Source organism: Panthera leo, chromosome Y (genome assembly GCF_018350215.1).
Source record: "Panthera leo isolate Ple1 chromosome Y, P.leo_Ple1_pat1.1, whole genome shotgun sequence".
Lineage (NCBI taxonomy): Eukaryota > Metazoa > Chordata > Mammalia > Carnivora > Felidae > Panthera > Panthera leo.
The window spans coordinates 8489209-8505764 of NC_056697.1; the positions used below are offsets into that span (position 1 = coordinate 8489209).

The 16556-nt window shown below is 37.7% G+C and overlaps 2 protein-coding genes across 12 annotated transcripts in view; one reads left to right on the plus strand and one right to left on the minus strand.

Moving 5' to 3' along the window:
* LOC122212654 (eukaryotic translation initiation factor 1A, X-chromosomal) overlaps nucleotides 1-16556 on the plus strand; it is a 140037-nt gene that overhangs the window by 75731 nt on the left and 47750 nt on the right. For 6 of the 11 annotated variants that reach the window (XR_006199242.1, XR_006199239.1, XR_006199240.1 and 3 more), the window contains one exon: nucleotides 10824-10902. The exons of 1 other annotated variant lie outside the window; for it this stretch is intronic. Coding sequence is in view for 1 of the 10 variants with exons in the window: in XM_042926599.1 (XP_042782533.1) it covers nucleotides 10824-10832 (9 nt within the window). In the remaining 9 variants the exon portion in view is untranslated. Of the gene's footprint in view, nucleotides 1-1828; nucleotides 1915-10823; nucleotides 11446-16556 lie in introns of those variants that run through there. 4 more of the 11 variants (XR_006199241.1, XR_006199247.1, XR_006199244.1 and 1 more) reach the window with 4 other exon arrangements.
* On the minus strand, nucleotides 528-2584 carry LOC122212650 (heat shock transcription factor, Y-linked-like). The gene is made up of 2 exons (XM_042926592.1): nucleotides 1793-2584; nucleotides 528-1329 (listed from the first exon to the last, which is right to left on the minus strand). Exons 1-2 carry the CDS (start codon nucleotides 2303-2305, stop codon nucleotides 640-642), a joined length of 1203 nt encoding a protein of 400 aa, XP_042782526.1. The 5' UTR covers nucleotides 2306-2584; the 3' UTR covers nucleotides 528-639.

A 16556-nucleotide genomic window follows, 5' to 3' on the forward strand; every position in this document is an offset into this window, starting at 1 on the left:
TTGAGATCACTAGAGCAACAAACAGGTCCTAGATAATACCAATTGTAAAATTATACAACACCTTGATTGCTGCAATTCATTACTGCATGATGTGATCTTTATTATTCCAGTGATGCATAATGGTTGCTGCACTAGTGAGAAGATGCTATGCTTTCCAGTATGAACGCATTTTTTAATCAAGACAACCTTTACCAACTAAAATCCAAGGACTCTTCTACATGACTGGGAGAATGTAATTGAGAGAATACTAAATTCTTTGTATTTGCCTCTTCTAGAGCTCACTTACATGTATCCCTTCCCTGTCATCCTAATATATGGCTTTATTTGATTCATCGTGGACTGCTTCAGAAATTACATAACTTTGGCTTCTTTTCCTTTGCACCTCATGTCTTTTTTAAAAAGCTGATTAGGCATAATTTACTTAGGAGGCATGTCAAAGTAGTACTATCAAATGGCCAATAAGTACAATAAATAAATAACAAAGGATTTTACTCTAAATTATTTCAAAAGTAAACAAAATGAAACCATAAAGGTGAACATGTAATTTTATTGTTCAAATAAGAGAATTTCCATATTTGGTCATTTGCCAATAAATTTTAATCTTTGTTTTCTTGTATTATCTGGTAGTCCTTTGATAGATCACTTGTAATCAGGATGATGTACATAGGATGAAGACGGTTGATGAGTTGACGTTGCAAGTGAGGCAGCAGAAGTATCAGCTATCATTGGCATTGAGAACCATTGGTTGCTTGGTGATTGAGGGTTAGAAAAACGAACCTCACTGGCTGACACAGCAGGATATCTAGTTGGAAAAGTGCAAGGCTCCACCATTGTTCCAAAATAACTGTTCTGTAAGAGAGATATGATGCCATACTGAGATGTAGCAGTTGTAGTTGTAACAAAGTTCACAATGTGGCCATTTGCTTGAGTGTAGCTGTCACGTGAATGCATGTGAAAAGTGGTCAACTGGTTTAAAATGGCATGCTGATCCATTACCATTTGTTCTGACGGCCTAGCTGACATTGATGACGGGGGAGAAAGATCACTTCTCACGGGGGCAGTTGTATTAGCAACTCTCTGGATAGTAGGACGCTTCCTTATCAGGGGCACATTTAAATTTGTGGAGGTTGACAATGCCCTTTCTCCACTAGTTTCAGCAACAAAACCAGAATTAGGACTATGCACATTACCCTCAGCTCTGCATGGTTTCTTGTTGAAATCTTGAACTAGTGATACTGTGGAAGCATTTTTAATCCCGACTCTTCTTTTCATTCTTACTAAAAGTTGAGGGCAGCCTCGTTTAAAATTTGGATTATGATAGAACTGTAACTAAAACCAAAGGAGAATGTTATTTAGTGACATTCTTCAGTGAAGATACAAGAGAGGATAACAGATTTAATTTATGAAATTTTGACTTAGTTTCATCACATAAAGTCATCAATAATACATGTACATTGTTAGTATTTAAAAAAAATTACTTACTGGAAATAAACATTTAATTATGGTTGTGAAAATGTAACTGTTACTTACAACTAACAGTGAATACCACTTTAAATGGCTTCAGTAGCTTATTTAGATAGGAGTTTATTGATAAAGGTCAAAGTTGCTAGCACAGTTTCTTATAATGCTGAATGATTCATGCCTAAGGTATCCTTAATTTTTAATAAGTATTTTTAAACTTTTTCATATAACTTTAAAGACCTAGTTGCAGCCTATATTTATGAACATATTTACTGATGTATGAAGTAAAATTTTATATATTTCATATATAAGCAATAACATTTTTGAATACCTTGCTTAAAACAGATACTTCTTTTTCCTCTGCCAGAAAATCAGCCAGAGAAGCAGATCTTTGGAAACTCTGTCGCATTTTACTAAATCCATACAGGTTAAGCTGGCGAACTAAACTCTTCATACTTCCAGTTTCAAATATTCTGAAAGGGGCCTTTCTCTCCAGAACTTCTTTCTTGAAGAGTTCCTCATCAATCACTATTGAAGTTCCATTCTCATCCCACCAAATTGATTTGAATTGATCACTTTCAACTATGTTCCAAAGTTTTCTGGGAAAAGTCAGAGAAAGAAAATCATTATCTTCGTCTGGTTCAGAGACACAAAATGTGTATCGTGGTCTTTTTATTAAGGATTCTCCTGACAAAGCCTGAAAAGCATTTTCTTCAATCATAGACCTTAGGTCCAAATCCCCAGTCAATGTGGGATCCCACAAAGGAGATCTAACAGAGGCTGCAGAATTAGTCGATCCATCTTTAGGAGAACCATCTTGAATTTCTGAAGAAACATGTGCCATCTCAAATAAGGTTTCTTTCAGCTATGTTTGTCATCTGCATGGTTTTGAACACTGCAGCTTCAGCTGCTGTTTTGGCGTGCCTACACAGGTAATGTATCCAGACCATCACAATGGTTCTCCACCTCAGTAGTTGTGACATCACAAGATGCCTGGTCTCCTAGCAATTAAAGGGTAACATTCAGACAGAGTGTTTCCTTCTTACTGTATGAAATATATTCAGCTAAAATAAAACAGGCCAAATAACGTTAACTGAGATATTGACAAAAATATGAGATCTGCAAAACCTCATTCTTACAGAATCTTTTAAATAAATACATACATAATTATATTTAGACCCTGAACTAAAAATGATTTCCTTCCTTGTAAATACAATTCTTTCTAGATTGCTGCCAGTAGCATAAAATCTGGTAAAAGAAAAGTGTAAACAATGAATAAAACAAAAGATTTTAAAAACTCTGTCCGTTTGGAACTTAAATCTGTGAAACCTGTATTTTTTTTAAAAAAGCATAACCTTTAAGGCCACAGGTTAGTGGTTGCCATGGGCCAGGTGAAAGGAGAATGGAAAATACTATATGAAGGGTTTCTTTTTAAGCTGATGAAAATGTTTAATAACTAGAGAGGTGATATTGTACAACATTTCAAAGATACAAATAGTCCTGAATTGTATCTTTCTAAATGGTTATTTTTACATAATGTGTGTTTTGCCCCAATTTTTAACAGTGCAATGAATTTATCACTAATTAAAATAAAACAGAATTAGGTTTCTGAATATAAAGTTAACTTATCTGTGTATCTTATGTGAGTAGTCTGGGTTAAACAATATCAAATACATTTCCATAGTAATATTAGTAGAATACATATGATTTTATTTAGAATGTCTGGACCTGTGAGATAGTCATGAAGTAAAAGGCTTTAACAGAGAGCAGTAGATCTAGCATCAACAAGATCCTAAAAAGTGGGAGAGGAAAAGTAACAAGACACTGTTATAAGTAAAATAAATTTGTTTGTGTGTCTCAGGGCAATATTGCTCTTATTGCAATATCAAAAATACTTATAATAAAGAGGTTATGTGGAAAAATGTTACTTTTTGTAAAATATAATTCATGGTCAAATTGGCTTACATACAACACCCAGTGCTCGCACCCATCCCAACAAGTGCCCTGCTCGATGCCCATCATCCATTTTCCCCTCTCCCCCCATCACCCCCCATCAACCCTCAGTTTGTTCTCTGTATTTAAGAGTTTCTTGTGGTTTGCCTTCCTCCCTCTCTGTAATTATTTTTCCTCCTTCCCCTCCCCCATGGTCTTCTGATAAGTTTCTCAAGATCCACATATGAGTGAAAACATAAGCTGTTTGTGTTTCTCTGCCTGACTTACTTCACTTAGCATAATACCTTCCAGTTCCATCCACGTTGCTGCAAGGATTTCATTCTTTCTCATTGCCAAGTAGTATTCTGTTGTATAAACCACATTCTCTTTATCCATTCATTAGTTGATGGACATTTAGGCTCTTTCCATAATTTGTCTACTGTGGAAAGTGCTGCTCCAAACATTGGGGTACATGTGCCCCTATGAATCGGCACTCTAGTATCCTTTGGATAAATTACAAGTAGTGCCATTGCTGGGTTGTAAGGTAGTTCTATTTTTAATTTTTTTGCGGAAGCTCCCCATTGTTTTCCAGACCGGCAACACCAGTTTGCATTCCCACCAACACTGCAACAGGGTTTCTCCACATCCTCTCCAGCATCTGTGGTTTCCTAAGTTGTTAATTTTAGTCACTCTGAGCAGTATGAGGTGTTATCTTAATATGGTTTTGATTTGTATTTCCCTGATGATGAGTGATGTTGAGCATCTTTTCATGTGTCTCTTGGCCATCTGATGTCTTCTTTGGAACAGTGTGTATTCATGTCTTCTACCCATTTATTCATTTTTGTTTGTTTTTTGGATATTGAGTTTGGTAAGTTCTTTATAGAGTTTGGATACTAACTCTTTATCCTATATGTCATTTGAAAATATCTTTTCCCATTCCATTGGTTGCCTTTAGTTTTGTTGATCATTTCCTTTGCAGTGCAGATGCTTTTTATCTTGATGAGGTCCCAGGGTTCAGTTTTACTTTTAGTTCCCTTGCCTTTGGTCATATGTTGAGCAAGAAATTGCTACAGCTGTGTTCAAAGAGGTTGTTGCCTGTTTTCTCTCTAGGGTTTTGATGGTTTCCTGTCTCACATTTAGGTCTTTTATCCATTTGAGTTTATTTTTGTGAATGGTGTAAGAAAGTGGTCTAGTTTCATCCTTCTGCATGTTGCTCTCTAGTAGTCCCAGCACCAGTTGTTAAAGAGACTCTCTTTTTCCATTGGCTGCTCTTTCCTGCTTTGTCAAAGATTAGTTGGCCATACCTTTGTGGGTCCAGTTCTGGGGTTTCTATTCTATTCCATTGGTCTATGTGTCTGTTTTTGTGCCAACACCATGCTGTCTTGATGATCAAAGGCTAAAGTCTGGAATTGTGATGCCTCCCACTTTGGTTTTCTTCTTCAGTATTACTTTGACCGTTTGGGGTCTTTTGTTGTTCCATGCAAATTTTAGGATTGTTTGTTCTAGCTTTGAGAAGGTGCAATTTTGATTGGGATTGCATTGAATGTGTAGATTGCTTTGAGTAGCATTGACATAACAGTATTTATTCTTCCAATCCATTAGCATAGAATGTTTTTCTATTACTTTGTGTCTTCTCCAGTTTCCTTCATTAGTTTTCTATAGTTTTCACCATACAGATCTTTCACATGTTTGCCTGTGTTTATTCCTAGGTATTTTGTGGTTCTTAGCACAAGAACCATACAAGAACTTAGTACAAGTTAACGAGATTGACTTTTTGATTTCTCTTTCTGTTACTTCATTATTGGTGTATAGAAATGCAACTTATTTCCATACATTGATTTTTGTATCCTGTGACTTTGCTGAATTCATGTATGAGCTATAGCACCTTTTCGGTGGGGTTTTTCAGGTTTTCCATGTAGGGTGCCATGTCATCTGTGAAAAGTGAAAGTTTGACTTCTTCTTTGCAATTTGTATGCCTTTTCATTTCATTTTGTCATCTGATTGCTGATGCTAGGACTTCCAACACTATGTTAAACAACAGTGGTGAGAGTGGACATCCCTGTTGTATTTCTGATCTCGGGGGGAAAGCTCTCAGTTTTTCCCAGTTGAGGATGGTATTAGCTGTGGGCTTTTCTTATATGGTTTTTATGTTCCTTCTAACCCGACTTTCTTGAGGATTTTTATTAAGAAAGATGCTATATTTCGTCAGATCCTTTTTCTGCATCTATTGTCAGGATCGTATGGGTCTTATCATTTCTTTTATTTATAGGATGTGTCACAGTGATTGATTTTTGAATATTGAACCAGTCCTGCAGCCCAGGAATGAATCCCACTTCATCATGGTGAATAATTCCTTTTATATGCTGTTGAATTTGATTTGCTAGTATCTTGTTGATAATTTTTTGCATCATGTTCATCAGGGATACTGGCCTGTAATTCTCCTTTTTTTTTTTTTTTTTTTTTTTTTAGTGGGTCTTTGTCTAGTTTTGGAATCAAGGTAATGCTGGCCTCATAAATGAGTCTGGAAGCTTTCCTTCCATTTCTATTTTTTGGAACAGGTAGAGAAGGATAGGTATTAGCTTTGCTTTAAATGTCTGGTAGAATTCCCCTGGGAAACCATCTGACCCATGACTCTTATTTGTTGGGAGATTTTTGATAACTGATTCAATTTCTTCACTAGTTGTGGGTCTGTTCAAGTTTTCTATTTCTTCCCATTTGAGTTTTGGTAGTGTGTGTGTCAAGGGTGGAATTTGTCCATTTCTTTCAGGTTGTCAAGTATGTTAGCATATAATTTTTCATTGTATTCTGGGATAATTGCTTTTATTGGTTGTGGTAGGTCTATTATCATTTGTGATTTTATCTATTAGGGTCCTCTGGTTTTTGTTTGTTTGTTTGTTTGTTTTTGTTTTTGTTTTGAGAAATCTGGCTAGGGTTTTAACTTCTCAAAAAGGTTTTTATCTTCTCAAAAAACCAGCTGTTAGTTTCATTGATATGTTCTACTGTTTTGTTTTTGTTTCTGTTTTTGTTTTGTTTGATCTAGATCATTTATTTCTGCTCTAATCTTTATTATTTCTCCTCTCCTGCTGGCCTTGGAGTTTCTTTGTTGTTCTGCTTCTAGTGCTCTTGGAGTTTGTATTTGGGATTTTTCCTGTTTCTCGAGATAGGCCTGGGTTGCAATGTATTTTCCTCTTAGGACCGACTTCGTTGCATCCCAAAGGGTTTGGAGTGTGGTGTTTTCATTTTCATTTGCTTCCATATATTTTAAAATTTTTTCTCCAAAGAATGAAATATGGCCTTTTGTAGCAACGTGGGTGGAACTGGAGAGTGTGATGCTAAGTGAAATAAGCCATACAGAGAAAGACAGATACCATATGGTTTCACTCTTATGTGGATCCTGAGAAACTTAACAGAAACCCATGGGGGAGGGGAAGGAAAAAAAAAAAAAAGAGGTTAGAGTGGGAGAGAACCAAAGCATAAGAGACTGTTAAAAACTGAGAACAAACTGAGGGTTGATGGGGGGTGGGAGGGCGGGGAGGGTGGGTGATGGGTATTGAGGAGGGCACCTTTTGGGATGAGCACTGGGTGTTGTATGGAAACCAATTTGACAATAAATTTCATATATTAAAAAAAAAAAATTAAAAAAAAATAAAATGCAAAAAAATAAAATAAAATAAAATGAAATAAAATTTTTTCTCCAATTACCTGGTTGACCCATTCATTGACCCAAGTAGAATATTCTTTTACCCCATGCATTTGGAGGTTTTCCAAACCTTTTCCTGTGGTTGATTTCAACTTTCAGAGCATTATGATCTGAAAATGTGCGTGGTATGATCTCAATTCTTTTATACTTATGGAGGGCTGGTTTGTGACCCAGTATGTGATCTATCTTAGAAAATGTTCATGTGCACTCGAGAAGAATGTATATTCTGCTGCTCTAGGGTGAAAAGTCCTGAATATATCTGTCAAGTCCATCAGGTCCAGTGTATCATTCAGGGTTATTGTTCTTTAGTGGTTTTCTGCCTAGATGATCTGTCCATTGTTGTAAGCGGAGTATTAAAGTCACCTGCAATTACCATATTCTTATCAATAAGATTGCTTATGTTTGTGATTTATTTATTTATATATTTGGGTGTTTTCAAATTATGTGCCTAAACATTTATAATTGTTAGCTCTTCTTGATGGATAGACCCCGTAATTATTATATAATGCCCTTCTTCATCTCTTATTACAGCCTTTAGTTTAAAATCTAATTTGTCTGATATATGTATGATTACTCTAGCTTTCCTTTGACATCGAGTAGCATGATAGATTGTTCTCCATCCCCTTGCTTTCAATCTGAAAGTATCCTCAGGTCTAAAATGGTCTCTTGTAGACAGTTTATAGATGGATTTTTTTTAATCCATTCTGATATCCTGCATCTTTTGATTGGAGCATTTAGTCCATGTACATTCAGCATTATTACTCAAAGATGCGGATTTAGTGTCATTGTGATGCCTGTAGATTTCATGCTTATAGTGATGTCTCTGGTCCTTTGTGATCTTTGCAACATTCCACTCACAGAGTCCCCCTTAGGATCTCCTGCAGGGCTGGTTAAGTGGTGATGAATTCCTTCAGTTTTTGTTTGTCTAGGAAACCTTTATCTCTCCTTCTATTCTGAATGAGAGGCTTGCTGGATAGAGGATTCTTGGCTGCATATTTTTCCTATTCAGCACATTGAATATTTCCTGCCATTCCCTCTGGCTTGCCAAGTTTCAGTAGATAGGTCTGCTACTACTGTTATGTTCTACCCTTATAGGTTAAGACCCATTTGTCCCTAGCTGCTTTCAGAATTCTCTCTTTATCTTTGTATTTTGCCAGCCTCACTATGGTATGTCATGGAGAAGATCGATCCCTTTTAGGGCTGAAGGGAGTGCTCTGTGCCTCCTGGATTTCAATGTTTCCTTCCCCAGATTGGTGAAGTTCTGAGCTATGGTTTGTTCAAGTAAACCTTCTGCCCCTTTGTGTTCTTTTTCTGGAACTCCTATGACACAGATATTATTACATTTCATTGAATCACTTAGTTAGTTAGTTAGTTAGTTAGTTAGTTAGTTAGTTAGTTAGTTAGTTCTCTAATTCTCTAACGCTCCCTTCATGGTCTAGTACTTTTTTAGCTCTATTTTCCTCAGCTTCATCTTTTTCCCTAATTTATCTTATACTTCACTTAATCTCCCCTCTGCCCCTTCAATCCTCACTCTCACTGTATCTAGTTAATTTTTCACCTCATTTACAGCATTTTTAAATTCTTCATGACTGTTTCTTAGTTCCTTGGTCTCTGCAGTAATAGATTCTCTGCTGTCTTCTGTGCCTTTTTCAAGTCCAGCAATGAATCTTGTGACTGTTATTCTAAACTATTGATTAGATACATTGTTTTTATCTGTTTTGATCAATTCTTTAGCTGTCATATCTCCCTGGAATTTCTTTGAGGAGAATTCTTCCATTTCATCATTTTGGCTAGTTTTCTGCCTCTAATGTGTTTTAGCAGCTTGTTATGTGTCTTGCACCCTTGAGCACTAACTATTATATTAAAAAGGGGTCATACACTGTCCAGGGCCTGGCCCTTCAGGAGGTGTTTTGGGGTGTGCTATTTGCTCTCTGTTGTTGTGACTCTGGTTGCTTTGTCTCCCTATGCAGAATGAAGGTTTGGACCCTACATCAGGTGTGCTTTGACTTCTTCACTGAAGTAGCCCTGGGGGGAAAAGGAGGCAGAAAGGGGACAGTGATGGTGGAAGAGGTCTTGTCCCATACAAAGCAATGACAGGGGCAGAGGAAAAGGAAAGAAAATAAAATTGACTAGGCAGAGAACTATATGGCCTATCTAGGGACCATAAAGAGGAAAATAAAAAAGAAGGAGATAAAACAGGCGTAAAGAGAACAGATTAAATATGTTTGCATAAACAAGCCAATAACCAGAATAACCAGACTAGAGAAGGGAAGAAATAAGAAGAAGAAAGGAAGAAAAAACATATACATATATATACATGTATATATGTGTGTGTGTGTGTGTGTGTGTGTGTGTGTGTATGCATATGTGTGTGTGTGTGTGTGTGTGTGTATATATATATATATATGTATATTTATGTGTGTGTATATATATATATATATATATATATATATATATATATATATATATATACATAAAATAAGAATTGTCCAAAAATTAAATCAGAAAATGCAAAACCATTGGGTGCCATGAACCAGTGCTAGTCTGGGGAAGCGACTGTCTGGCTCAGTCAGTGTCAATCTTGCTCTGTTACATATGCAGTTACCAGGTGCAGAGGGGCCTGATTTGGGGTAAGTGGGTTCTGCCTCCACTGTGGCCCTTTGTCCCTTCCATGAAGCCCCACTTTGTTGGTGACAGGGAGAAAAGTGGTGACACCCATCCCCTCTCTGGACCAGGTATCCCAAACCACTGTGATCATGGTGTACTCAATGTGCTGCACAGACATGAGTGGACCATTATTTTTTTTTATTTTTTATTTTTTGCTCCAATCTCCTGCGCATCCCAGACCCTTGACCGGGATTCAAACCCCGATGTCTTAAAGGATCCTGCTCAGTGATCTGGTTCCTGACAGTGCCATGTGGGCATGAATGAGGTTGTTTGTCCCGCTCTACTGACTCCTCTGCCTCCTGGGTGCTTGGCTGGGATTCAAACCCTGATGTCTTAAAGCATCCTCCTCTGTGCTCCCCAGTAATGGGGAGGTGCTGCTCTGCCCTGCTGATAAGGGGCCTCTGGCCAGCGGGTGCAGGCAGGGATCTTTGTCCTTGCAATGGCTGTAGACCTTCTTTCCATAGCACTCAGGGAGGAGACGGCTTTCTCTGACTAGGGACTGCACCTCTCAGCTACTTACTGAGCCCAGGGCTGGCTCCCTGGGTGCACAAACAGGGCAACCAGCCCCAGTGTGGAGAAAGCCCGCAGTTAGAAATTTGATTTTTTCTGTTTTTGTCTGATTCCCATTTGGGGTTTTCTCTTGTCCAAATTCAATCCTACATTTCCACAGCCTCTGTTTCTCTTCCCTTTGTGTCTCCACAGAACGGGATCCTTCCCCTCCGTGCCTACACCACCTCTTTTTTCTCCCAGTTCACAATCACACACCTATGGCCCGCCAGGGTGTCCCTGTGGGAATGTCTCTCTCACTCTGTAGTCCAGGCTCTTGGAATTCAAAGATTCAAAGTCCTCTGGCCTCAACACTGGTGTGTTTAAGGAATGAAGGAATTTTAGGTCCCCCTACTTCTCCGCCACAAACACTTTATTTTGGATAGCATATCATGTGCCTTATATATGCCTAGTTAATGTTTATTGTTCTTTTCTTTTGTCTTGGGAAGAGGTTTCCTAGATTGGAGATTTTGTTTTTAATTATGTTCCTCTATTATGTGTTATGTTTAACCTGCAGACTAAATGAAAAGGAACAGAAGATGAGAGAAGAGTAAGCTTGCAAAATGAAATAAGAGACGGTAATGGTCTAGTTCAAGGTAGGTGAGTAAAGTCCCTTATTTCAGTAAGAGTGCTTAGAGATTTCAGGTTGAAAATAAAATCAGTTACTTTGAACATAATTTAAAACCATAGAGCAGCAAATTAGGAGCAGCTCCAACACTGCTTTTCAGCTGTTTCTACTTCTCCCATTCTCTGCCTAAACCCAAATATTTTGTAATAACGACATCTGCCATAAATCTGGTGACTTCCAGGTTTGCTTTTCTGGAGACTTGAGGCTAGAGCTTATTTTGAAATTGAGAAAAGAAGAAATGGTAGTGAGCACTGGGGTTGGAAATGGTTAAACAGCACTGGAGTTAACAGTTAGTAGAAGGATGAACTGTTTAATTTTTAAAGCTAAATCTCAACCAGAGTAGCACAAATGAACTGTATTTTGTTATTCAGATGTTCTGGGGGCACAGACTATGTGAAAATAAACAAGTGTACTTATCATACCTAACTCCTGCTCTGTGACTGTTTTCTTTAGCTTTACACTTTATTATTATTTTTTAATGTTTATTTATTTATTTTGAAAGAGAGAGAGAGAGAAAGAGCACATGTCGGGGAGGGGCAGAGAGAGAGGGGTGAAAGAAATCCCAAGCAGGCTATGAATGAAGTCATATGATATTTGTCTTTCTCTGACAGACTAATTTCACTTAGCATAATACCCTCTAGTTCCATCCATGTAGTTGCAAACGGCAAGATTTCATTCTTTTCCATTGCCGAGTAATACTCCATTGAATATATATACCACATCTTCTGTATCCATTCATCTGTCAATGGACATTTATGCTCTTTCCACACTTTGGCTATTGTTGACAGCACTGCTATGAACATTGGGGTGCATGTGCCCCTTTGAACCAGCACACCTGTATCCCTTGGATAAATACCTAGTAGTGCACTGGTGCTGGGTCATAGGGTGGTTCTATTTTTAATTTTTTCCAGACTGGCTGCACGAGTTTGCATTACTATCAGCAGTACAAAAGAGATCCTCTTTCTCCACATCCTCGCCATCATCTATTGTTGCCTAAGTTGTTAATGTTAGCCATTCTGACAGGTGTGACATGGTATCTCATTGTGGTTTTGATTTGTATTTCCCTGATGATGAGTGATGTTGAGTATTTTTTCAACCACAATCGGTTGTCTTCTTTGGAGAAGGGTCTATTCACGTCTTTTGCTCATTTCTTCACTGGATAATTTGTTGTTTGGATGTTGAGTTTGATAAGTTCTTTATAGATTTTGGGTACTAACCCTTTATCCCATATGTCATGTGCCAAATATCTTCTCCCATTCCATCAGTTGCCTTTTAGTGTTTTTTTTTTTTTATTGTTTCTTTTGCTATGCAGAAGCTTTTTATTTTGATGAGGTCCCATTAGTTCATTTTTGCCTTTGTTTCCCTTGCCTTTGGAGAGGTGTTGAGTAAGAAGTTGCTGCAGCCAAGGTCAAAGAGGTTTTTACCTACTTTCTCCTTGAGGATTTTGATGGCTTCCTGTCTTACATCTATTTTGGTCTTTCATCAATTTTGATTTTATCTTTATGTATGGTGTCAGAAAGTGGTCCAGGCTCATTTTTCTGCATGTCACTCTCCAGTTTTCCCAGCACCACTTGGTGAAGAGAGTGTCTTTTTTCCATTGGATTTCTCTCCTTCTTTGTCCAAGATTAGTTGGCCATAAGATTGGGTCCACTTCTGAGGTCTGTATTCTGTTCCATTGTTCTCGGCTCAGTTTTTGTGCCAATATCATACAATCTTGATGATTACAGCTTTGTAAGGCTCTTGAAGCCCGGGATTGTGATGCCTTCAGCTTTGGTTTTCTTTTTCAATATTCTTTGGATATTTGGGGCCTTTTCTGGTTCCATACAAATTTTAGGATTGTTTATTGTAGTTCTATGAAGAACGCTGGTGCTATTTTGATAGGGATTGCGTTGAATTATAGATTGCTTTGGGTTTTATTGACATTTTAACAATATTTGTTCTTCCTATTCAGGAGCATGGAATATTTTTCCATATTTTTTTGTGTGTGTTTTTCAATTTCTTTCATGAGCTTTCTATAGTTTTCAGCGTATAGACTTTTTCACCTCTTTGGTTAGATTTATTCCTAGGTATTCGGTTTCTGGTGCAATTATAAATGGTATCGATTCCTTGATTTCTCTTTGTGTTGCTTCATTGTTGGTGTATACGAACACAACCAATTTCTGTGCATTGATTTTATATCCTGTGCATTGATTTTATATCCTGTGACTTTGCTGAATTCATGGATAGTACTAGAAGTTTTTTGGTGGGATCTTTTGGGTTTTCCTTATAAGGTATCATGTCATGTGCAAAGAGTGAAAGTTTAACTTCCTCCTGGCCAGTTTGGATGCTTTTATTCCTTTGTGTTGTCTGATTGCTGAGGCTATGACTTTCAATTCTATTTTGAATAACAGTGGAGAGAATGGACATCCCTGTTTTGTTCCTGACCTTAGGGAGAAAGCCCATCCATTGAGGATGATATTAGCAGTGGATCTTTCATATATGCTTTTATCTTGAGGTAAAAGATCAGATCTTGAGGTCTGATCATTCTATACCTACTTTATTGAGGGTTCTTATCAAGAAAGGATGCTCTACTTTGTCAAATGCTTTCTCTGCATCTGTGGAGAGCATCATGTGGTTCTTGTCCTTTCTTTTATTGATGCGATGAATCACATTGATTGTTTTGCAGATGTTGAACCAGCCCTGCATTCCAGGTTTAAATCCCACTTGGTTGTGGTGAATAATTCTTCTAATGTACTGTTGGATCCAGTTGGCTAAATCTTGTTGAGGATTTCTGCATCCATGGTCATCAGGGAAATTGGTCTGTTGTTCTCCTCTATAGTGAGGTCTTTGTCTGGTTTTGGAATCAAGGCAATACTGTCTCCATAGTATGAATTTGGAAGTTTTCCCTCCATTTCTATTTTTTGGAACAGCTTCAAAAGAATAGGTGTTAATTCTTCCTTAATGTTTGGTAGAATTCCCCTGAAAGCCATCTGGCCCTCGACTCTTGTGTTTTGGGGCATTTTTTATTACTAATTCAATTTCTTTAGTGGTTATGGGTCTGTTCAAATTTTCTATTTCTTCCTATTTCAATTTTGGTAGGTTATACATTTCTAGGAATTTGTCCATTGTTTTGAGATTGCCCATTTTATTTGCGTATAATTGCTCATAATATTCTCTTATTATTGTTTGTATTTCTGCTGTGTTGGTTGTGATCTCTCCTCTTTCATTCTTGATTTTATTTGGGTCCCTTCCTTTTTCTTTTTGATCAAACTGGTTAGGTGTTTATCAATTTTGCTAATTCTTTCAAAGAACCAGCTTCTGGTTTCACTGATCTATTCTACTGTTCTTTCAGTTTCCATAGCATTGATGTCTGCTCTAATCTTTCTTATTTCCTGTCTTCTGCTTGTGTGGGGGATTTAGTTGCTGTTCTTCTTCCAACTCCATAAGGTGTAAGGTTACATTTTGTATCCGAGACCTTTCTTCTTTATGAAGGCCTGGATTGCTGTATACTTCCCTCTTATGACTGCCTTTGCTATGTCCAGAGGTTAGGGGCTGTGATGTTGTCATTTTTATTGGCTTCCGTGTACTTTTTAATTTCCTCTTTAACTTCTTGATTACCCATTCATCCTTTAGTAGGATGTTCTTTATTCTCCAAGTATTTGTTGTCTTTCCATATTTTTTCTTATCGTTGATTTCAAGTGTCATGGTGTTGTGGTCTGAAAATATACACGGCATGATCTTGATCTTTTTGTACTTCTTGAGGGCTGATTTGTGTCCCAATATGTGGTCTGTTCTGGAGAATGTTCCATGTCCACTGGAGGAGAATGTGTATTCCGTTGCTTTAGGATGAAATGTTCTGCATATATCTGTTAAGTGTTTCTGGTCCAAGGTGTCATTCAAAGCCAGTTTCCTTACAGATTTTCTGTTTAGATGATCTCTCCATTGCTGTAAGAGGGTGTTGAAGTCCCCTACTATTATGGTATACTATCAATGAGTGTCTTTATGTTTTTGATTAATTGATTAATTGATATGTAGGTTCTTCCACATTTGGAGCATAAGTGTTTACAATTGTTAGGTCTTCTTGGTGGATAGACCCCCTAATTATGATATGATGCCCTTCTTCATTTCTTGTTACAGTCTTTATTTCAAAGTCTAGATTGTCTGATATAAGTATGGCTACTCCAGCTTTCTTTTGTCAAACATTAGCATGATAGATGAGTCTCCATCCCCTCATTTTCAATCTGAAGGTGTCTTTAGGTCTAAAGTGGGTCTCTTGTAAACAGCATCTATGCTGCTGTGGATCTTCTTTTCTTACCCATTCTTTTCTTACCCATTGTCTTTTGATTGGAGCATTTAGTCCATTGACATTTTGAGTGAGTACTGAAAGATATGAATTTATTGCCATTATGTTGCTTGTAGAGTTGGCATTTCTGGTGGTGTTCTCTGTTCCTTTGTAGTCTTTGCTGCTTTTGGTCTTTTTTTTTTTTTTTTTTTTTCTATTTTTTTATTTTTTATTTTTTTTAATTTTTTAATATATGAAATTTACTGTCAAATTGGTTTCCATACAACACCCAGTGCTCATCCCAAAAGGTGCCCTCCTCAATACCCATCACCCACCCTGCCCTCCCTCCCACCCTACCCTCCCTCACACCCCCCATCAACCCTCAGTTTGTTCTCAGTTTTTAATAGTCTCTTATGCTTTGGCTCTCTCCCACTCTAACCTCTTTTTTTTTTTTTTTCCTTCCCCTCCCCCATGGGTTTCTGTTATGTTTCTCAGGATCCACATAAGAGTGAAACCATATGGTATCTGTCTTTCTCTGTATGGCTTATTTCACTTAGCATCACACTCTCCAGTTCCATCCATGTTGCTACAAAAGGCCATATTTCATTTTTTCTCATTGCCACGTAGTATTCCATTGTGTATATAAACCACAGTTTCTTTATCCATTCATCAGTTGATGGACATTTTAGGCTCTTTCCATAATTTGGCTATTGTTGAGAGTGCCGCTATAAACATTGGGGTACAGGTGCCCCTATGCATCAGTACTCCTGTATCCCTTGGATAAATTCCTAGCAGTGCTATTGCTGGGTCATAGGGTAGGTCTATTTTTAATTTTCTGAGGAACCTCCACACTGCTTTCCAGAGCGGCTGCACCAATTTGCATTCCCACCAACAGTGCAAGAGGGTTCCTGTTTCTCCACATCCTCTCCAGCATCTATAGTCTCCTGATTTCTTCATTTTGGCCACTCTGACTGGCGTGAGGTGGTATCTGAGTGTGGTTTTGATTTGTATTTCCCTGATAAGGAGCGACGTTGAACATCTTTTCATGTGCCTGTTGGCCATCTGGATGTCTTCTTTAGAGAAGTGTCTATTCATGTTTTCTGCCCATTTCTTCACTGGGTTATTTGTTTTTCGGGTGTGGAGTTTGATGAGCTCTTTATAGATTTTGGATACTAGCCCTTTGTCCGATGTGTCATTTGCAAATATCTTTTCCCATTCCGTTGGTTGCCTTTTAGTTTTGTTGGTTGTTTCCTTTGCTGTGCAGAAGCTTTTTATCTTCATAAGGTCCCAGTAATTCACTTTTGCTTTTAATTCCCTTGCCTTTGGGGATGTGTCGAGTAAGAGATTGCTACGGCTGAGGT